Genomic DNA, 16,916 nt, shown 5'->3' with positions numbered 1-16,916 from the left:
TTTATTAAATTTTTATTACCAATACCATAATATTTTTCTAAAATTTGATTGTATTTGTACTAATTCAACTAAGTATGTTGAAGTACTATGACTGAATTCTCTAGCACTTAAACTTTAAAATGTTCTACTAGCATCTAGTACCATTACATCTTATTTAAAACCTAGACTAAATGCAATTATGACGAAGTAGTATGTAACGAAACAATGTGTTTTGGCTATTGTTGATGCTGTTTTTAGCACCTTTTAGTTTGCAGACAAGAGTGTTGCGAAACTCTTTCTTTAACTTAAGTGTAGAAAAACTTAGGGTAATTTATATATTGTAATCATGTCTGATAGACCAAAAGCTGTAGAAGACATTATAAATGAAAGTACAAATATCCGAAGTATATCTAAGCCTACTTATTTATCGAAAAGAAAAAGGCAGAAGTTAGCTCTTTTGAAAGAAGATGATGCTAGGAAAAAAGTATCAAGAATAGAGCAAATTAACTCTAAAGTTAAACGGGTGCCACCTGATGAGAAAGAACCTTCCAGAGAAGAAAAAAGAGAAAAAACTAATGGACGAGACAAGAGAAGCGCTAAAACTTTCAATTTTGAGTGGGATGAAAATGACGACACTTCTGTTGATTACCAGCCACTAGTAACGATTCCTAATTTGAACTCGAATGTAGGGCTTCTTGAAAAGCATTGGTCAGAAAAGCCAATTCATGAAATGACGCCGAGAGATTGGAGAATATTTAAGGATGATTATAACATAATCTCGAAAGGTGGTGATATTCCTCATGCTTTACGATATTGGGAAGAAGCAGAGATTCCTCCAGAATTGTTGGGGGTGGTTATCAAACTTTATAATGAGCCAACCCCAATTCAGAGAGCTACAATACCTTTGGCGTTGCTGCAGAGGGATACGGTTGGTGTAGCAGAAACTGGGTCAGGAAAAACTTTAGCATATCTTATTCCCTTGTTGGCGTATGTACTAAATACAGATTCTGATTACCTTAAGTTTGAGCATCACCAAAATGACCATAACAAACCTCTTGGTCTTATATTAGCACCTACTCGAGAGCTTGCGTTACAAGTTACGTCAGAAGCTCGTAAATTTTGCGAAAAGTTCAATTTGACTGTAGTTAGTATTATCGGTGGACATCAGTTCGAAGAAACTATTCATTCGATAAGGGATGGAGTCCATATAATAGTTGCAACACCAGGGCGCTTGATAGATTCCATCGAACGTAGCATTATCAGCTTGGACAAATGCTATTTTTTTATAATGGATGAGGCAGACAAGATGATTGACATGGGGTTTGAAAAATCATTGCAATCTATAATGAACTATTTACCTGACGATGACCATTTGAAAACTACCATTGATCTGAAATTATTTCATATAAAAAAGAGAATTACCTTAATGTTCACAGCAACTATATCACCTCCTATCGAACGGCTAACTCAAAAATACCTCAAGAATCCGGGATATTTGTTTATCGGAAGCGCTGGAGAAGCTGTGGATAAAATAGACCAGCAGTTTGAATATATAGCGAAGAAAAACAATGAGAAGAATGAGCTCGATTCAGATCGATTCACAAGAATACTTTTTCACTTGAAAAAGCATAAGAAAAATGATAAAGATTATTCTATCATTATATTTGCGAACTATAAAGCTACTTGCGAGCAATTGGCATACGAACTTTCCAAAGAAGGATTTAAAAATACGGTGATTCACGGTTCCAAATCACAGGAGGCCCGAGAAAAAGCTTTAACGGAATTTCGTACTCATCAAGCAAGAATTTTGATAGCTACGGACGTTGCTGCTAGAGGAATTGATGTTCCAAATGTATCTTTGGTAATTAACTTCCAAATGCCAAAAAAATTTGATGAATATATCCACAGAATTGGAAGAACTGGAAGAGCAGGCAGAGAGGGAACGAGTCTCACCTTGATAGATGAGTCTGATTCCGATATTTTTCTAGACTTGAAAAGATTTTTATCAAGGAGTGGTAAGAAGTGCCCCAAATGGCTCTTACAACTTTCACAAGAAAGACACGTAAGGGATTAAAGTCAAAATGGATTAATCTTCATCGCTACTTTCATAGCCCAAAATTGTGGATAAGTTTTGGGTTTTCAGCTTTGGTGGCTCTCTTAATTGCTCCAATGATCTCATTGCGATAGGATGAAAAAAAGAACTTTGAGACGATGAATCTTCGATTTTTTTTGGTGATAAATCGATCTCTTCTTCGTCTTTAGATTCCACTTCCTCCACAGTGACATCACTTATGGTGTTTGAAGAAGAATTAGTTTTCCTTCTTTTCTCCGATTTATCCAACAAGTTTTTGACTGTATTGATCGCAAGCTCTTCTAATCGCCGCTTTTCTTGTTTCTGAGCCTCTGGATTTGGGTCTTCGCTTGCCCACCTTACACTTAAAACTTCATTATCATCAAGTGATTGGTTAAGCATAGCTTCTTTGGCGAACTGTGCTTCTGTTTCTAACCGGAAAGTAACGAAAGCGCATCCTTTACTGTACAAAACTCTAATTTTATCTATAGAACCAAACTCTTGAAAATGTTTAGTTAAAATGTTTTCGATATTTTTACTCATGTGTATGCCTCCAATATATAATGTTCGATTAGATCTATTAAATGAGCCCACACCTGACATGTCATCCTTGTAATCCGCTGTTTTATCTCTGCCGAAACAATCTTGTGTGGGTGGATAATAGTCCTTATCGGAGGGAAGTCGATGAAGATAAGAACACTTTTTACCTAGATAACAACATCCTCGAGCAAAGAATAAGCATATAGGGCTTTTATAACTTGCCTTCGTATATCCAGAATCCTCTTTAATATTCACTCTAAATTTCAGTTTAGAATACGACTTTGATGAGTCGCCACCAGACCATTGTAAGAACCATATATTAAACACCGTTCCTGTCTGTGGCGGCTTGTCATCATCTGATATCGTATCAGGATCAACCTGAAGTCGTGCCGGCTTTTCTTGTATCGTTCTCAGCATACAACACCCATCTACTTTAAATTCTTTTAAAAACTGACATATGTAGCTATTAAATATTTTTCTTCAATACAGGACCGATTTCTTAAAAAGAGAAAACTTATCATTCAGATACTTAAAAGCTATACATTAATTCATAGACCCTTTGTAGAAGCCCGCATTCTATATAAATCACATAATGTTGAAAAGGAAACTAAAACCAACAATTCCTGCAACAGCTGCTGCCCTCTTCCATGATCCGATTTCAATGTTGGCAGGAGAGGAGCCTGATGATGATGATGATGATGACGATGAATCTGAGCTGGATCCTGAACCAGAACCCGAACTAGAACCTGATTCTTCAGTAGAACCTCCTGAACTAGATCCGCTACCAGTAGCCTCGGAACCGGAACCAGTGGCATCAGAAGCTCCAGCAAGTGCGGAGGAGACATCGAGTATAGCGGAGCTTGCTGTTTCAGCTCCAGTTTCAGCACCAGAAGCTACTTCTGAAGTGAGAGATCCTAATGCTCCACCACCGCTTTCAGAAGCTTCTGAAGCAATACCCTCAGCAGCTGAGGTAGCAGCACCTGCCAATGATTCAGCTCCACTGGCTGCGGTAGCAGCAGCACCAGAGCCTGCAGAAGCTGCTGCGGAAACAGCGAAATTAATTGCGTTAAGACCTGCCATATTAATTTGTTATTTTATTGATTCAAAATATATGTTCAGTAATCAGTTCAATCACTAATGATGAGATTGAAATTTAATATAGTAGAAGACATGGAATACTTAAATAGTGTTCGAGTATTGCTACTCTCACAGCCATGAAGAAGGATATAATAGAATTACTCTGGGGTTCATGATCTCACATGTAAACAGTAAGCTGGATAGTCTGCTGCTCATGAGCACTCCTGCGTCAAAACAATTGCGGCCGAGTTTTAGTATACTGACAGCCAGCCATTTAGAGTATATGGGGCTATGAAGTCGTTTACAGGCTAATAAAAGGTACCTCGATGGTATCAGTGATCAAAATCACTTGTTTACCGAGCGTATCCGTATGCACTACATGGCTTGCAGTAAGCGAAAGGGTTGCTCTTTTTTAACGTAGTAAGACGAGTTTCAACTGTGTTCAGTCTTCAAACCCGTTCCTTAATATACTGTGGTTCACTGAATCCTTTGATTTGTCCTAAAGCGTTAATAAAATAAGTTTCGAGGAAAAAGGCTTTTGAGCAATGCCACTTAGAACCTCTATACTGTGGAGAAGATCAGCAAACACGCGAGCCTAAGTTGCTCAATAGATTCAGCTTCAGGAAAGGCGCAGACGCTTCCTATCTATTTTTATCACTTCCTAACTTTTACTCAGCTAACTATGAAAGGGCTGCTATATACTTGACGCTAAAGTAAAAATCCTTGAAAAGAGCTCTGAATCTAGAGTTTCAGATCAAGTACAAAGATATTATTCTCCAAATGTAGAAAATGCCACGAAAAATGGGTAGATATTTTAGTGGAAGAACATTCGAAAGTTCATTTTTGTGATTACTATGGAATGCAACACGGTCAGTTTTCTATTCGACTCGTATCTTGATCAAGCAAGCACTCCTTTGGTGAGAATTAAGATCGTGAACAACTGACCTAGATCTAGACCCTAAATCAAACGATCTAAGTTCTGAAACAGTATGTGGACCGAGTTCTAATTTTCCTACGAAACATTGTACCTATTCTACATCTCAAAAACATTTAACAATATTAGTATGTATCAATTTTAACTTAAAAAAACACGCCAACTTTGAGGATAAGCTCACAAATCAGCATCATCTTCATCTGGCAATGGCAAAGCGGTAGCTTGTTCCATTTCTTGTTGATATTTGTGCATCAAGTCAGCGTCGACTTGAACTTCAGGTGGTGCCAAAGCTGGGGAGGCAACAAATTCTAATTGTGGGTTACCTACTAATTTTCTGGCAAGCCATAAGAAAGGCTTTTCGAAATTATAGTTGGACTTTGCGGAAATGTCATAGTATTGCAAGTTCTTCTTTCTATGGAATGTAATTGTCTTTGCCTTGACTTTACGCTCTTTGACATCAACCTTATTACCGCACAAGACGATTGGAATGTTCTCACATACTCTTACCAAATCTCTATGCCAATTAGGAACGTTCTTATAAGTAATCCTAGACGTGACATCAAACATGATAATACCACATTGACCGTTAATATAATAACCATCCCTTAAACCACCAAACTTTTCCTGACCGGCGGTATCCCAAACATCGAATCTCAATTCACCATAATTTGTGTGAAATCCTAGAGGGTGAACCTCGACACCTAAGGTGGCAATATATTTTTTCTCGAACTCCCCCGTCAAATGTCTCTTAACAAAAGTAGTCTTACCGGTACCACCGTCTCCGACTAAAACAAGCTTGAAAGTTGGTACTTCTTGTGCCATTCTTGATCTACTGCTTGAATGGAAATAGATTGATTGATTGATCTATGAGTGTGCAAATGCTGACCTGTAAATCCAAGGATGCGTTGCGCTGATTTAATTTACAGTCTCTGAGGGAAGAAAAATTGTTGGTGAGATTTTGCGAAGCCCGTCTGCGTGCGCGGGCAACAGAGACAGAATACTAGAGAAACTTCAAAAGAAAAATTTTAAAAGATATATTATGTCAGCATTCGTCACCATGGTGAATGCGACTATAAAACTGACAATTAATAACAAGCTCTAATTTTGTCACGTGGTAATAAAATCAGACACTCTTCTCTCTCCTCACAGACAAAACTTGTGAAATTCCAATTTTTGAGAAAGACTTTAGAGAGTGTCCGGAAGTGATGCGCTTGCTCATAAGGAAGCAGACCGGTTAAAGACGGTCACACCGAAAATCGCATTAGAGAAAAAGGTAATTTGTAGACTTATGCTCGCAGTTATTGCTACGCCCGATAGGGCAGGAGGTGCAGTTCGCGTTGTACTCGACCGTGTGTTGTTGATAAGTCCTGGCCCAGAGCGTATAAGAGTTAAAAAGCCTAACGCGAAGCCCTTGCTCCTGGATCACGGACGGATCCTACAACTGGTGCAATGCAACTGAAGGGTGAAAGCGACAGAAAGACTACCAAGGGTAATTTGTAAAAACACGTCTCTCCTCGCGACAGTTCCAATCCAGGTAACAGTAGCATGACAATAGTTATAAAAGTAATGCTTCAGGTAAGGGCAGCTAAATTTGGCTTCTAACATCGCTTTTGTATGTCTTCTCTTATAGCCAGTCTTGCTCTTTTGTGCCTCTCTCGCGGAATGCGGCTAAGGCAGTGATTAAAAAATGTCAAAATCGTAACTAACTCTCTCTGGGTCGAAGAAGGTTTTCGAGACTTCGCTCTTTAGCGGGTAAATTTTTCTGCAATTGAATTAAGTGTAAGAACTCTAAGGCACGCTGTGAATTAATAGTTGATCGAAAGACATAACAGGACTAGAGTTTTATAGTCTGATAGGCACTCCTAAAGAAGCTCAGGCAATCAGCTGATAAGTGGCGGACCTCGTTCACTAAAGAATAATAAAGAAAGCGTGAATACCTGCAACAGGCAAGGTAAACTAAATTAACAGCATAAGAGTTGGAAAACGCCAAATTATCTAGCTAGGAGGGATAAGAGAAGCAAATCTTTTCAGGTGTTCTACACTCGCTATTTCAGTAATTGTTACGTTCGTTCATACTGCTTTAAGGACTGGCTTCTAAATTTAACTTGACTTTGCAATAACGGAATATCAAGATCTTCATCTGCAATTAAGATTTAATTTTTAAGAAAAGTATCCGTGAAAGATAACTTGAAGAATGTATCCACATTATCAACAGAATGTATATTATGGACATCCTGATCCAAGATATTTTCTGTCGCATGAGTTGACTAGTCAGCCTTTGACTCCAATAGATCTCGCATACAGTCATTCTATGTTACCTTCCAATTTGTTGATGAATTCGCCATATCAAAGGCAATACATGCCACCCCAGGGATCATTTTTTTATCCTCCAAATCCAACTCCGAACATGGCTTCTCCATCCCTGTCTCCTTACTTGACACAACTAAGTTCCAATAGTAACTTGGATCAATTGAATTTATCACGGACTATTATACTCAAAAATTTATCTAACGATCTTACCCTCAATGAGTTACTCGATGAAATTGACTACGGTCCTATCGAATATTGTAAAATGTTTTCAAAGCCAGCTCCTTCCCATATGAAAGATGTGGATAATCTCAAATGCTGCTACATATCATTTATCAACTCGAAGGTTGCAGTAAGCTTTCAATTGAAGTACGCGAAGAACCTACATAATTTAACGAAGTTGAAAGAGAAGCTCAAAAATTCAAAATACTTGAAAATATCGCTAAATGATCCTAATGCTAACAATTCCTCGAGCATTAATAAACAAGATTATATCAAGTTGAAAACTTTGAATTATATTATGGAGTTGAATGCAACTAGATGCCTTGTTGTCAAAGCTTGTTTGAGTTCTAGCTCATTGTTCCAACAACTTGATAATGATATACTTGAAAAGTGTAGAAACTATGGTGAAGTTGAAGACTACAGAAAGTATTTTAATGAAGAAAAACTGGAAGTGAAGGTGATAGTGCATTTTACATCAATTGATGCTTCTATTAAAACTTACGAATATTTTTTAAAAAAAATACAAAGCGATAAACAGGATCAGATTGACCAAGAAGGAGCAGAACCTCATGAAAGCATCAAATTCGAACATGTCTCTTTCCACAAAGATAGATGCGACAGAACTATTATTGACAAGATTAAACCTCATTCTCTTCTGGTTCAAAAAAACGAACAGCTAAATAATCTAGTAGCTAGAGATCAAAAATTGGCTACAATTGAAAAGAGCGATGAGGATTCACTCAATAGAGCTTTAGAGAATAATGAATCATTAAGAAGCACGTTGGTATCGAACAAAATTGATGATTCAGAAGTAACTACTAGCAACGATAATATAATTCCACTGGATATATCATGTTCGAGTAGCACGTCGCCGATAGTGGATTCTGCTAATGTTTCATTTACATCACTAAAACAGAATGGTCATCATTCCGGAAACTTGACGCCGTCTATGACACCACATATGAGGCTTCATGCCCATGGAGGTCAACTACCGCCAACGGCACCATCACCATCGTACCAAATAAATCCTGATCCTTTTAATATTGGAAATCGTGCGATTTATTTGGGAAACTTACATCCAAACACTACTGTTGAAGAAATTGCAAACAATGTTCGAGCTGGTGGCTTAGTTGAATCCATTAAATTTCATCCTGACAAGAGAGTTTGCTTCATAACTTTCATTGATCCGACTGTTGCTTTGAAGTTTTATGTTAACCATCAAGTGTTGCATCAATTGATAATACATGGTTACGATATCACGGTTGGGTGGGCAAAGAATCACTCAGGACCACTAAGCAGAGATATTTCCTTAGCTGTCACTGCGGGTGCATCCAGAAATGTATACATTGGCATTAAAATAAATAAAGAAGTGAATCCTGAAGAGAAGTTACAGCTACCTAGTGATCAAGAGTTGAGACATGATTTCAGCCGTTTTGGGGAGATAGAACAAATAAACTTTTATCACAATAAGGACTGCGGATTTTTGAACTTTTTGAATATTCTGGATGCGATCAAATTGGTGGAATTGTTTGAAACAGATTCTATTGCAACAATAAATCGAATCGTGAAAGACGACGGTGCGTTCTACAACAAGTATAAGAATTACAAAATAAGTTTCGCCAAAGACAGATGCGGTAATCCCCCTAAATTCAGCTTCAGAAAGCGTCCTGCAAACCTTGGGAGGAAATCAAGTAAAGATGAAGAGAGAGAACAGAGGACATCGAGCTCCAAGCCTAGTGGCCCTATGTCGGAAGAAGCCGCAATGGTATTTGGCATCATTAGTAACGGTGAAAATAACGAGGAGCTTAGTGAAGACGCTGTGAGCACAGCACAGACTCAACTGTCCTTAGACAAACCTTCCTCTGCTGAGGCTTCTTTCAAAACAGAAGAAGTTTGTTTTAAAGATGACGACATAAGAACAAGTAAAGAGGGTTTGAAAAAGGAAAATATTAGCTCTATTGATCGTGTGAATTATCTGACAAAGAAAAAAGATGTTAAGAAAGATAAGGAGGGACATCATATTGAAGATCAAAGGGAAGGAAAGTGTGACAAAGAAGGTTTCAGCTGTGACAAAGAAGGTTTCAGCGATCATGAAGATACTGATACAGATAAAAAGGATAAAAATATTGACGGTAGTGATCTTGATGGCGAGGAAGAAGAAGAAGAAGAAGAAGAAGATGATGATGATGATGATGATAACATTTCTATCATCATTGAATCAGATGGAACAACGTCTACCAATACCCCAAATCACTTTAAAAGGGGGACTAGAAAGGTATATCATAATAAATTCAACTCCACTGAGTCTTTTGGCCCGATAAGAAATTCATCTAGGGCATCTTCGAGTAGCTCAGCATCAAATTATATGAAACATCATCATTCTCAACTTAATTATGGCTCACCTTTCTCCCAGCAGCAGCAACTTTACTTTAATCATCGGGGAGGAGTGAGAGCACATCCTCAAGCTGCACCAATGTATGCAAATGGATATGCAAATAACTATTATATGCAATACCCACAAGTTCCTCCTCCGCCTTTTCCTCTTAACTCAATGAAGAATCAGTATTCGAGTTCTGGATCTCAAGTAATGGCTCAATATCTTGCGAAATCTCAGCACGATAATTTGTACTATGCTGCAAGTATATTATCCAATGATGTTGAAGATGAGTATGATAGTGATTATATACAAAGACCCCGCTATTCAAGATCCAACTCCAGAAGGTAGTATGAAATATTTTAACAAAAATGATAAATACATTAGCGCTTAAATAAAACAAAGCAACGAAACTATTTACACCGGATCTATAAATATGGAGCCATATGTACCTATTAAAGAACATATGAAAGAAATCGCTGCGCCAGTGCGAAAGAAAAACTTTTGATAAGATGTCAATTCATCCTCAAAGATGCTGGAGTAGAATAGTAAAGGAAGAGTCAAACAAATAGTGAAACATATCGCACTTCCCAACAAAGAAACGACTTGTCCAAAAGATGTGAATATGACAGATATAATAAAAATAAATGTACAAAAGATTATTCTGCTTACTATCCTTTTGAAACCAAATATCTCTTTTCTTTTTCCGTATTCTACCAATGATTCTGATAATCCAAAATAGCTCTCGTATACTGTAATTAAAGGTTTTGCTATTAGAGGCAACTTCGAAATGGGCAATAAGCCCATAAAGACACATATCAAAGGACTTATTAATTTCGGATATCCTTTATTTGTCATGAGATTGCTTGTAATGGAATCTTGACAATCGTCTCCAAACATTAAATATCCTGCAAAAGACAAAAAGAAATCTAAATCAAATGCTGTAAAGAATGTCACATTGCAACATATCTCAAAACGAGATGGATGAACCATGTCTCTGTAAAATTCAGGAAAAACAGGATGTCCACCCCATGGCGATAAAAAAATTCCAAAGCTTAAAAATACGTTCTTGTATTCAGTAGGAAAAAGCCTTGTAGTAACAGGAGAAAGTAAAGATCCTGGACCAGCTGTCGTCAGCAAGCCACAAACGATCACGATAATTAGAATGGATGATGTGCATACTATTCCTAGCAAGCTGAATAATGACAACACCGATAAAGGTAAGAAAGACAAGACGAAAACTATTGACACAATCAAACATTTGAAGACGATCACCGATAACGATGGGAAAAAAATGTTAAAGGAGTTACTGAATAAGATAATCATTGATATCATTGCTCCCATCAAATCCAACGAAAAAAATAAAGTAACTATTGCTTCAATTGAACTTCCCCCATATAGACGTGCAATGTCACCATAGCTTTTCAAGTTTGGATGCTTCTTCAAAATTCGTCCTAATATTTTTGCAGTAAAACTCGTTGTGAAAGCAATGACTACTAACAGCACAGAGCTTACTATCCACCCGGATAGTTTGAATGCGAATGGTAATGAGAGCATCCCGACACCCATTAACGTATTGACCGAGTTAAATATGGTGTGAGGTACCGTCGAAGACCCATATGCTGATATTTGTGTCTTAACAGATGCCTCATCCTCCAAAAGACGACTCTCCTCATTATGAGGAAATGTGAAAGAACTTATATGGTCATAACCATGATTAGGTTGCAGCTCGCCAGCTAGGTGGACATCAATTGTTGGCGAATCCACTGCCTCCAAACGAGGTGATGTATTTGGAGAAACATCATCAAATTCGTTTGCCAGAAGTAAACTCAGTCCCAAGTAAGATTGTGCTCTTTTATACGATGAAGCAAATTGCTCACCTGCTTCCAAAAACAGTCTTCTTCTCTCACCCGTCTGCCTCGAAGAAGGTTCTGGTTCAGTATAAGACATAGCTTTAGAAATCTAATGAATTAAATTTTAACGATGAGTACTTGCTGCCTTTTATGTCTCTTACCTATCTTTAATTACGATGTTCGATGATTAAAACATAATCTTTTCCCTTTCAGTTGGTTCGGAGCCCGTTTGGAAAGGGTCTTTGACATTATACGAAGGTAGATAAAGAGAATAGATAAGCAAATAGTTCTCTACATAGATTGCATGGTTGAGCTTTCACCCCTTCACTACAAATGTATTTTCTTATTCAAAAGAGCGGTCCTTTAGCTTATTGATCAAAATGTGCGTTTTCATTCTTCTTTATTAAGTACATTTTGAAGCGAAAACAATAACTCGGTACACAAGATGCGTCAAATAAGCAGGTCAACTTCAAGCTACGCATTAAGAAGCATGCTCAAATCTTTAGAAGTATGAGATTGTAAAACAACGATAGAGCACATACTGTAATTTATAGACGTATTTTGCATTTAATAGATGAAGAAGGTCTCAAGTTTCAAAGGGTTTGCTTCTTGTTTCCTCGAACCAATACTGTCCATTATTAAAGCTACCAACAACTCAATGGAAAACATAACTTTAAATTTCAAGAAAGAACTTAAATTGTTGCATATTAAGGCATCTATTGACAAGAAGCTAACGATAGAGCCTAATAAAAGGCAGAAAAACGAAGTTCATGACCACGACATAAAGATATCCTATATAATATTACTATTCCGAAGGACCGAGTTGACTAGACATCATAACAGTATGCTTCCACATAAATTATTTCGGACTTTCTACTCTAAGTAAATAAATTGTAAGATACTTGCTGAATAGAATCTTATAGCCTTTTCAAGTAAAAATTGGAATCTTATGTAGAGCTTTATGTCTCTTTGATAGGATCAGCATTCTGTTTTAATTATTCTAATGCATTTTTCCAGTCTAAGCCACGTATTTGAGTACCCAGGTTTTGATGTGACTTCTAGATCAAACTATCTCAATAAGCAGCAAAATTCAATGAAAGAGCCAGTTATTTCATTAAATTTCATCTTTTTTTTTTTGTTGACGGCTTTGCTGACTACGTTGATAATTCCGTCTGATAAATTCGACAATGTTCATTTCGAGAGGACATTTTATATAGGTAATTAGACATCATTAGCTCTTCTAAGTAAGCTTTTTTCGGATCAGTCAGTCTTCTGGAACATTACTTTACTTAGATGGAAATGTCGGTAAATTACCTTATTCAAGCAGACACTCTATTATACCTCCATTTAGTGAGATTTAATCCGGAAACATTAATAACTGTTAGGCTCCCAATTGCAGAAAATGGCAGAATTAAGCAGAACAGGGTTCTGATATTGAAAGTGGTATTACATCCGAATATTTCCTTCTACTGTGGTCAGAAAACGCCTATACTTATAGAAATGACATAAAAGTAAAAAGTGAGTATCAGGAAGAGACACTGGGCTGGATCAAGGAGCCAAAAAAAACATACGTGACTCTTAAAAAGTTACTCCTGTATCTATATCAAGGTTGCAAAAAAAAAAATGAGTGCGTTTTCATCTTGGTGGCACACCTACTGTAATCATCATGTAGTTCGTTAAAAAAGAGTATGATAGCTTAGTTTTGATTTCACTAGGCGGTTTATTTGACTCTAGATAAATATTAGATGGGGCCTAGTTCTTGTCAACTAAAAATTTTGCATGAGCTTGCATAAAGTAGCATAATATAATGATCGTGACAGGACAATACGCAGTGCAAGTCAACTTCGTTTGTATACGGATATCCAAGAAATTGATCCCGATGAATAAGAGCAAAACCTTTCATTTAAAGAAAAAGGTGAATAATGATTTATAGTTTCCGCTTTCTGTGTTCATCGCTTATTTAAAAAGAACATCAATAAATTTAACTACTATTCTGCTTCTATCGTATTCACCGATAACAATCGAAAAGAGTTAAAGTTTAATAAGCTAGAAAACATAGGTAAAAGTCACATAAAACTAGGCTAACTTTAGATTGATTATAATAAGTTAACGGAATCGACTAAAAGTCACTAAAACAGTCACAGATTTAACAGACAAAAAAACAATAGTTTGAAGTCAGCTGTGATGTCCACTCCTTCACACCCGGATTACTATCCTCAAGAGTATGTCGCTTCCTCGGGAGAACAGCTTTTGGGAACGAACCAAATAGATCAGTCTCACCATTCCAATCATCCAGAACAATTCCATTCCCTTCCCACATACGACATCTCGCAGCAAAAACTGAAAAATTATACTTTTAATGAGCCAAATATTTACTCCCTTCAGCAAGTTTATCAAACTCCATCAAGTGATTATTACCAAGGTACCGAACTAACATCAATAAATGCCAGCCCTTCAATGCTGAGTAATAGTGTCAGGCCAGTTTCATTAAATATCCAGCAAGGTCCCTCCATTGTTCCTTCTCTGCAGCAGCTTCAGCAGCATCCTTATGGCAATTCAATGTATGCATCAACTGCACTAGGGGGAACTTCCAATCATATTGCACCCGTGAGATATCATCTGCACCATCATTCAAACACTTCGACTGTATCTTCGTCCTCAAACCCTTCGCAGACAAAACACCTGAGGACTTCCTCAATCAGTAACGATTTTCCAGAGCCTGTGAAACCTAGAATTGCGACCACGTATTGGGAAGATGAAAATACTATGTGTTATCAGGTAAAAGCCCGTGGTGTTTTAGTTTCTAGAAGAGAAGATACAAATTTTATTAACGGAACAAAGTTATTAAATGTCATTGGAATGACAAGAGGAAAGAGAGATGGAATATTGAAGTCAGAGAAAACCAAAACCGTCGTCAAAGTAGGTTCAATGAACTTAAAAGGAGTGTGGATACCATTTGAAAGGGCAGCTGAAATTGCTAGGAATGAAGGGGTTGATAATGATGAATTATTGGGGCCATTGTTTGTTAAAGATTTAAAGACGTACTTTAATTTGAAAGGGTATAAATTAAAAATCGAAGAGACCGATCAAGAGCTAGAAAATGGGCACAGAGAGCAGGGAAACTCATTTTTTGAGTCAGCTAGCGTAGAATACCCTTTGTCAAAAAATAATGGTAATCGCTTACAAGCCGGTGTGCCTACGAAACCAACCTCTTTACTTCGTCAAAATTATTTTGATGCGAAGCCTTCCGTAAATTTGGGTGCGAAAGAATAACATCTTAAGTTCAGTTCTATGTTTCAATAATTTAATAGTCTAGGAGGGATTTACCTTTTGAAAATTTTTTTAGTCTACATCTGTATTAAATGAAATTAAACCTTACCTTTATAATTTGAATGTAATCTATCTATTTTTTCAAGACGATTTAACGTTAAGTACAGTATTGAGAACAAAACGAATGAAAGTTTGCTAAAACCCTTCATCAGCATATTCTTCATTAATGACTAGTGTACCTCTCAATCTCTGTTGATGTTCAATAGTCTCAAACAAACCCTTGAACGTTCCTTTTCCAAACCCGTTATGATGATATCGTTGAATAATTTCAAAGAAAAGAGTTGGACGATCGTGAAAAGGCTTAGTAAAAATTTGTAAAATGTAATTACAACGTTTAGAAGACTTATTTCTAGTGGTCGCATCATAGTCCACAAGTATGTTCAACTGTTTCAACTTTTCAAAGCTTTCCCTTAAAATAACATCATCTTTGCGCAATCTCCTTTCCAAACAACTGTAATAGTGTTCAGAAACAGTATTAAATTCCACGCCTCTACTTACTAACGACTCAACAGTAAATATTATATCATTGGTTCGAAAAGCGATATGCTGAACTCCTGGGCCTCCGTTGTAGTCATTAAATTCCTCTATTTGACCTCTTTTTCTTGCCTTAGCAGGTTCATTTATAGGCATTTTTATTTTCCCATTCCCAGAAGCCATCACGATAGATCGTAGTGCTGTCTCTCCAGTGGATACATCTTGTTCATCAATTGACCAGAATTTATGAAAGCCAAAAATATTTGCATAGAATTTTGCTTGTGTCATCATTTGATTCCAGGAATAGTTTTCAACACAATGATCGATACTTTGAAAATTAACACTTGAAAGGCTCAACTTGGGGAGATTGTTACTTTTGGCTTGTAGTGGTAAAAAATAATTGGGCAAATAGGGACCACAGTAATCAATGATTTGAACCAATGTATGTTGAAGATCCGTATCAGGAATTGCAATGGTTGCTAATTTTACAGAGCCATATTCATCGCTCAGAACCCTGGGTACTTTAATTATCCCAGCACCAGCATTGATAGCTTTAGCAAAAGAAGCATCCACATCGGTCACCTGAAATGCAATATCCATAACTCCTTCAGCATGGCTTTTAAGAAATTTCTGTATTAATGCACACTCAACCATGTCTTCGTATATGTTTTCCGAATTTGTCATGGACTTCTTGATGACTTTTTCGTAATCGCGAAGGGAACTCTTGTAAGTTTTAGAATTCAAGATCTTGTTATATATCTTCCTGCCTAAATTTTGGGACTCATTTGAAGTAGACAACACGCTTACTCTGTCTGTCACGAATTCGTTTGCAATCTTATTTGCAATTTTGGTAGACAAATCCTGTTTCCCGAAGTGTTTAAAATTTGAAATATCCTTTTGGTAGTAAGGAACCTTCAATGCATTGTCTTCCTCGACTGTTTCCAAAGTGTTGACAAGCTCTAAAATTATATCACCATTTTTCAAAACATGAGATGCAATGAATCTGGAATCAGTTTCTAACCCTCTGTAGGCAATTTCTTCGAATCCCATAGTTAGCTGCAAATTTTTTGACATTTGTTTTGCGTTCGAGCTACAGATCTTCAAGGAGTGAAAACTTAGAAACCCATCACTCGGATAGGTGGCATTGGTATGACCGTTTGCAAGTAAGTCGTCGATGGTAATGTCCAATATAGGATCTGAAGTCAATGGAAAGAAAGGCAACTCAGCAAAGGTAATGTCATCGTATTGCTCTTTAGCAGATTGCTGCGAAATCGATTCAAATATAGCGTTCATAAAAGGTAAATCTCTAGTTTTTGAAAGAACTTAGGTGGATAGCAACTTATTACTGTTTAATTAATTTAAAGCAATATAGATTCAACAAAGGCAAGGCACTAGATAGCTAATATTGTTGTGTTTTTGGTTTTATGTGGACTTTTTGATATTTGTAACTTAACTGGCTTCGCATGCAGATGTAAAATTCGTCGACCACAAATACAAATATCCTACAAATCATGCATGAAGCGATAAAATACAAGATTCTAATATACTATTGAAACTTCCAGTAAATAAGCAATGCCAGCGAAAGGTTAACCCAGAAGAAGGAGAATTGAGCTGAATAAAAAACCGCAATATTCCTACTACATGAACATAAGAACTTAGGGACCAATCAATATAGTCTATCCCAAACTAAGAACATTCTATATTAATTTTAACGAGGACACATTTAAAGAGAGCATAACTGAAATTGGTCCCGAT

The 16,916-nt window shown here is 36.9% G+C and overlaps 9 protein-coding genes across 9 annotated transcripts; 5 read left to right on the top strand and 4 right to left on the bottom strand.

Moving 5' to 3' along the window:
• Positions 1 to 325: 325 nt before the first annotated feature.
• PRCAT00005743001 (mRNA splicing protein) lies at positions 326 to 2,053 on the top strand (the record flags this gene model as incomplete). Its single annotated transcript, XM_062955837.1, has 1 exon — positions 326 to 2,053. One exon carries the CDS (start codon positions 326 to 328, stop codon positions 2,051 to 2,053), a length of 1,728 nt encoding a protein of 575 aa, XP_062812400.1.
• A 12-nt stretch (positions 2,054 to 2,065) lies between these two features.
• PRCAT00005742001 (uncharacterized protein) lies at positions 2,066 to 3,007 on the bottom strand (the record flags this gene model as incomplete). The annotated part of the gene is made up of 1 exon (XM_062955836.1): positions 2,066 to 3,007. One exon carries the CDS (start codon positions 3,005 to 3,007, stop codon positions 2,066 to 2,068), a length of 942 nt encoding a protein of 313 aa, XP_062812399.1.
• Positions 3,008 to 3,182: 175 nt separating this feature from the next.
• PRCAT00005741001 (uncharacterized protein) lies at positions 3,183 to 3,728 on the top strand (the record flags this gene model as incomplete). Its single annotated transcript, XM_062955835.1, has 1 exon — positions 3,183 to 3,728. The coding sequence occupies one exon, from the start codon at positions 3,183 to 3,185 to the stop codon at positions 3,726 to 3,728; it is 546 nt and encodes a 181-aa protein (XP_062812398.1).
• A 1,050-nt stretch (positions 3,729 to 4,778) lies between these two features.
• On the bottom strand, positions 4,779 to 5,423 carry GSP1 (Ran GTPase; the record flags this gene model as incomplete). Its single annotated transcript, XM_062955834.1, has 1 exon — positions 4,779 to 5,423. The coding sequence occupies one exon, from the start codon at positions 5,421 to 5,423 to the stop codon at positions 4,779 to 4,781; it is 645 nt and encodes a 214-aa protein (XP_062812397.1).
• A 1,372-nt stretch (positions 5,424 to 6,795) lies between these two features.
• Positions 6,796 to 9,855, top strand: PRCAT00005739001 (uncharacterized protein; the record flags this gene model as incomplete). The annotated part of the gene is made up of 1 exon (XM_062955833.1): positions 6,796 to 9,855. The coding sequence occupies one exon, from the start codon at positions 6,796 to 6,798 to the stop codon at positions 9,853 to 9,855; it is 3,060 nt and encodes a 1,019-aa protein (XP_062812396.1).
• A 66-nt stretch (positions 9,856 to 9,921) lies between these two features.
• Positions 9,922 to 11,454, bottom strand: AVT1 (Avt1p; the record flags this gene model as incomplete). The annotated part of the gene is made up of 1 exon (XM_062955831.1): positions 9,922 to 11,454. One exon carries the CDS (start codon positions 11,452 to 11,454, stop codon positions 9,922 to 9,924), a length of 1,533 nt encoding a protein of 510 aa, XP_062812395.1.
• Positions 11,455 to 11,931: 477 nt separating this feature from the next.
• On the top strand, positions 11,932 to 12,243 carry PRCAT00005737001 (uncharacterized protein; the record flags this gene model as incomplete). The annotated part of the gene is made up of 1 exon (XM_062955830.1): positions 11,932 to 12,243. The coding sequence occupies one exon, from the start codon at positions 11,932 to 11,934 to the stop codon at positions 12,241 to 12,243; it is 312 nt and encodes a 103-aa protein (XP_062812394.1).
• Positions 12,244 to 13,541: 1,298 nt separating this feature from the next.
• EFH1 (KilA-N domain-containing transcriptional regulator EFH1) lies at positions 13,542 to 14,630 on the top strand (the record flags this gene model as incomplete). The annotated part of the gene is made up of 1 exon (XM_062955829.1): positions 13,542 to 14,630. One exon carries the CDS (start codon positions 13,542 to 13,544, stop codon positions 14,628 to 14,630), a length of 1,089 nt encoding a protein of 362 aa, XP_062812393.1.
• Positions 14,631 to 14,822: 192 nt separating this feature from the next.
• On the bottom strand, positions 14,823 to 16,454 carry PRCAT00005735001 (uncharacterized protein; the record flags this gene model as incomplete). The annotated part of the gene is made up of 1 exon (XM_062955828.1): positions 14,823 to 16,454. The coding sequence occupies one exon, from the start codon at positions 16,452 to 16,454 to the stop codon at positions 14,823 to 14,825; it is 1,632 nt and encodes a 543-aa protein (XP_062812392.1).
• Positions 16,455 to 16,916: the final 462 nt, after the last annotated feature.

Source organism: Priceomyces carsonii (assembly GCF_900007245.1).
Source record: "Priceomyces carsonii strain CBS4050 genome assembly, scaffold: Debaryomyces_carsonii_scaffold_6, whole genome shotgun sequence".
Lineage (NCBI taxonomy): Eukaryota > Fungi > Ascomycota > Pichiomycetes > Serinales > Debaryomycetaceae > Priceomyces > Priceomyces carsonii.
The sequence above is the reverse complement of the archived record's forward strand: the minus strand, read 5'-3'. Positions and strand labels throughout refer to the sequence as shown.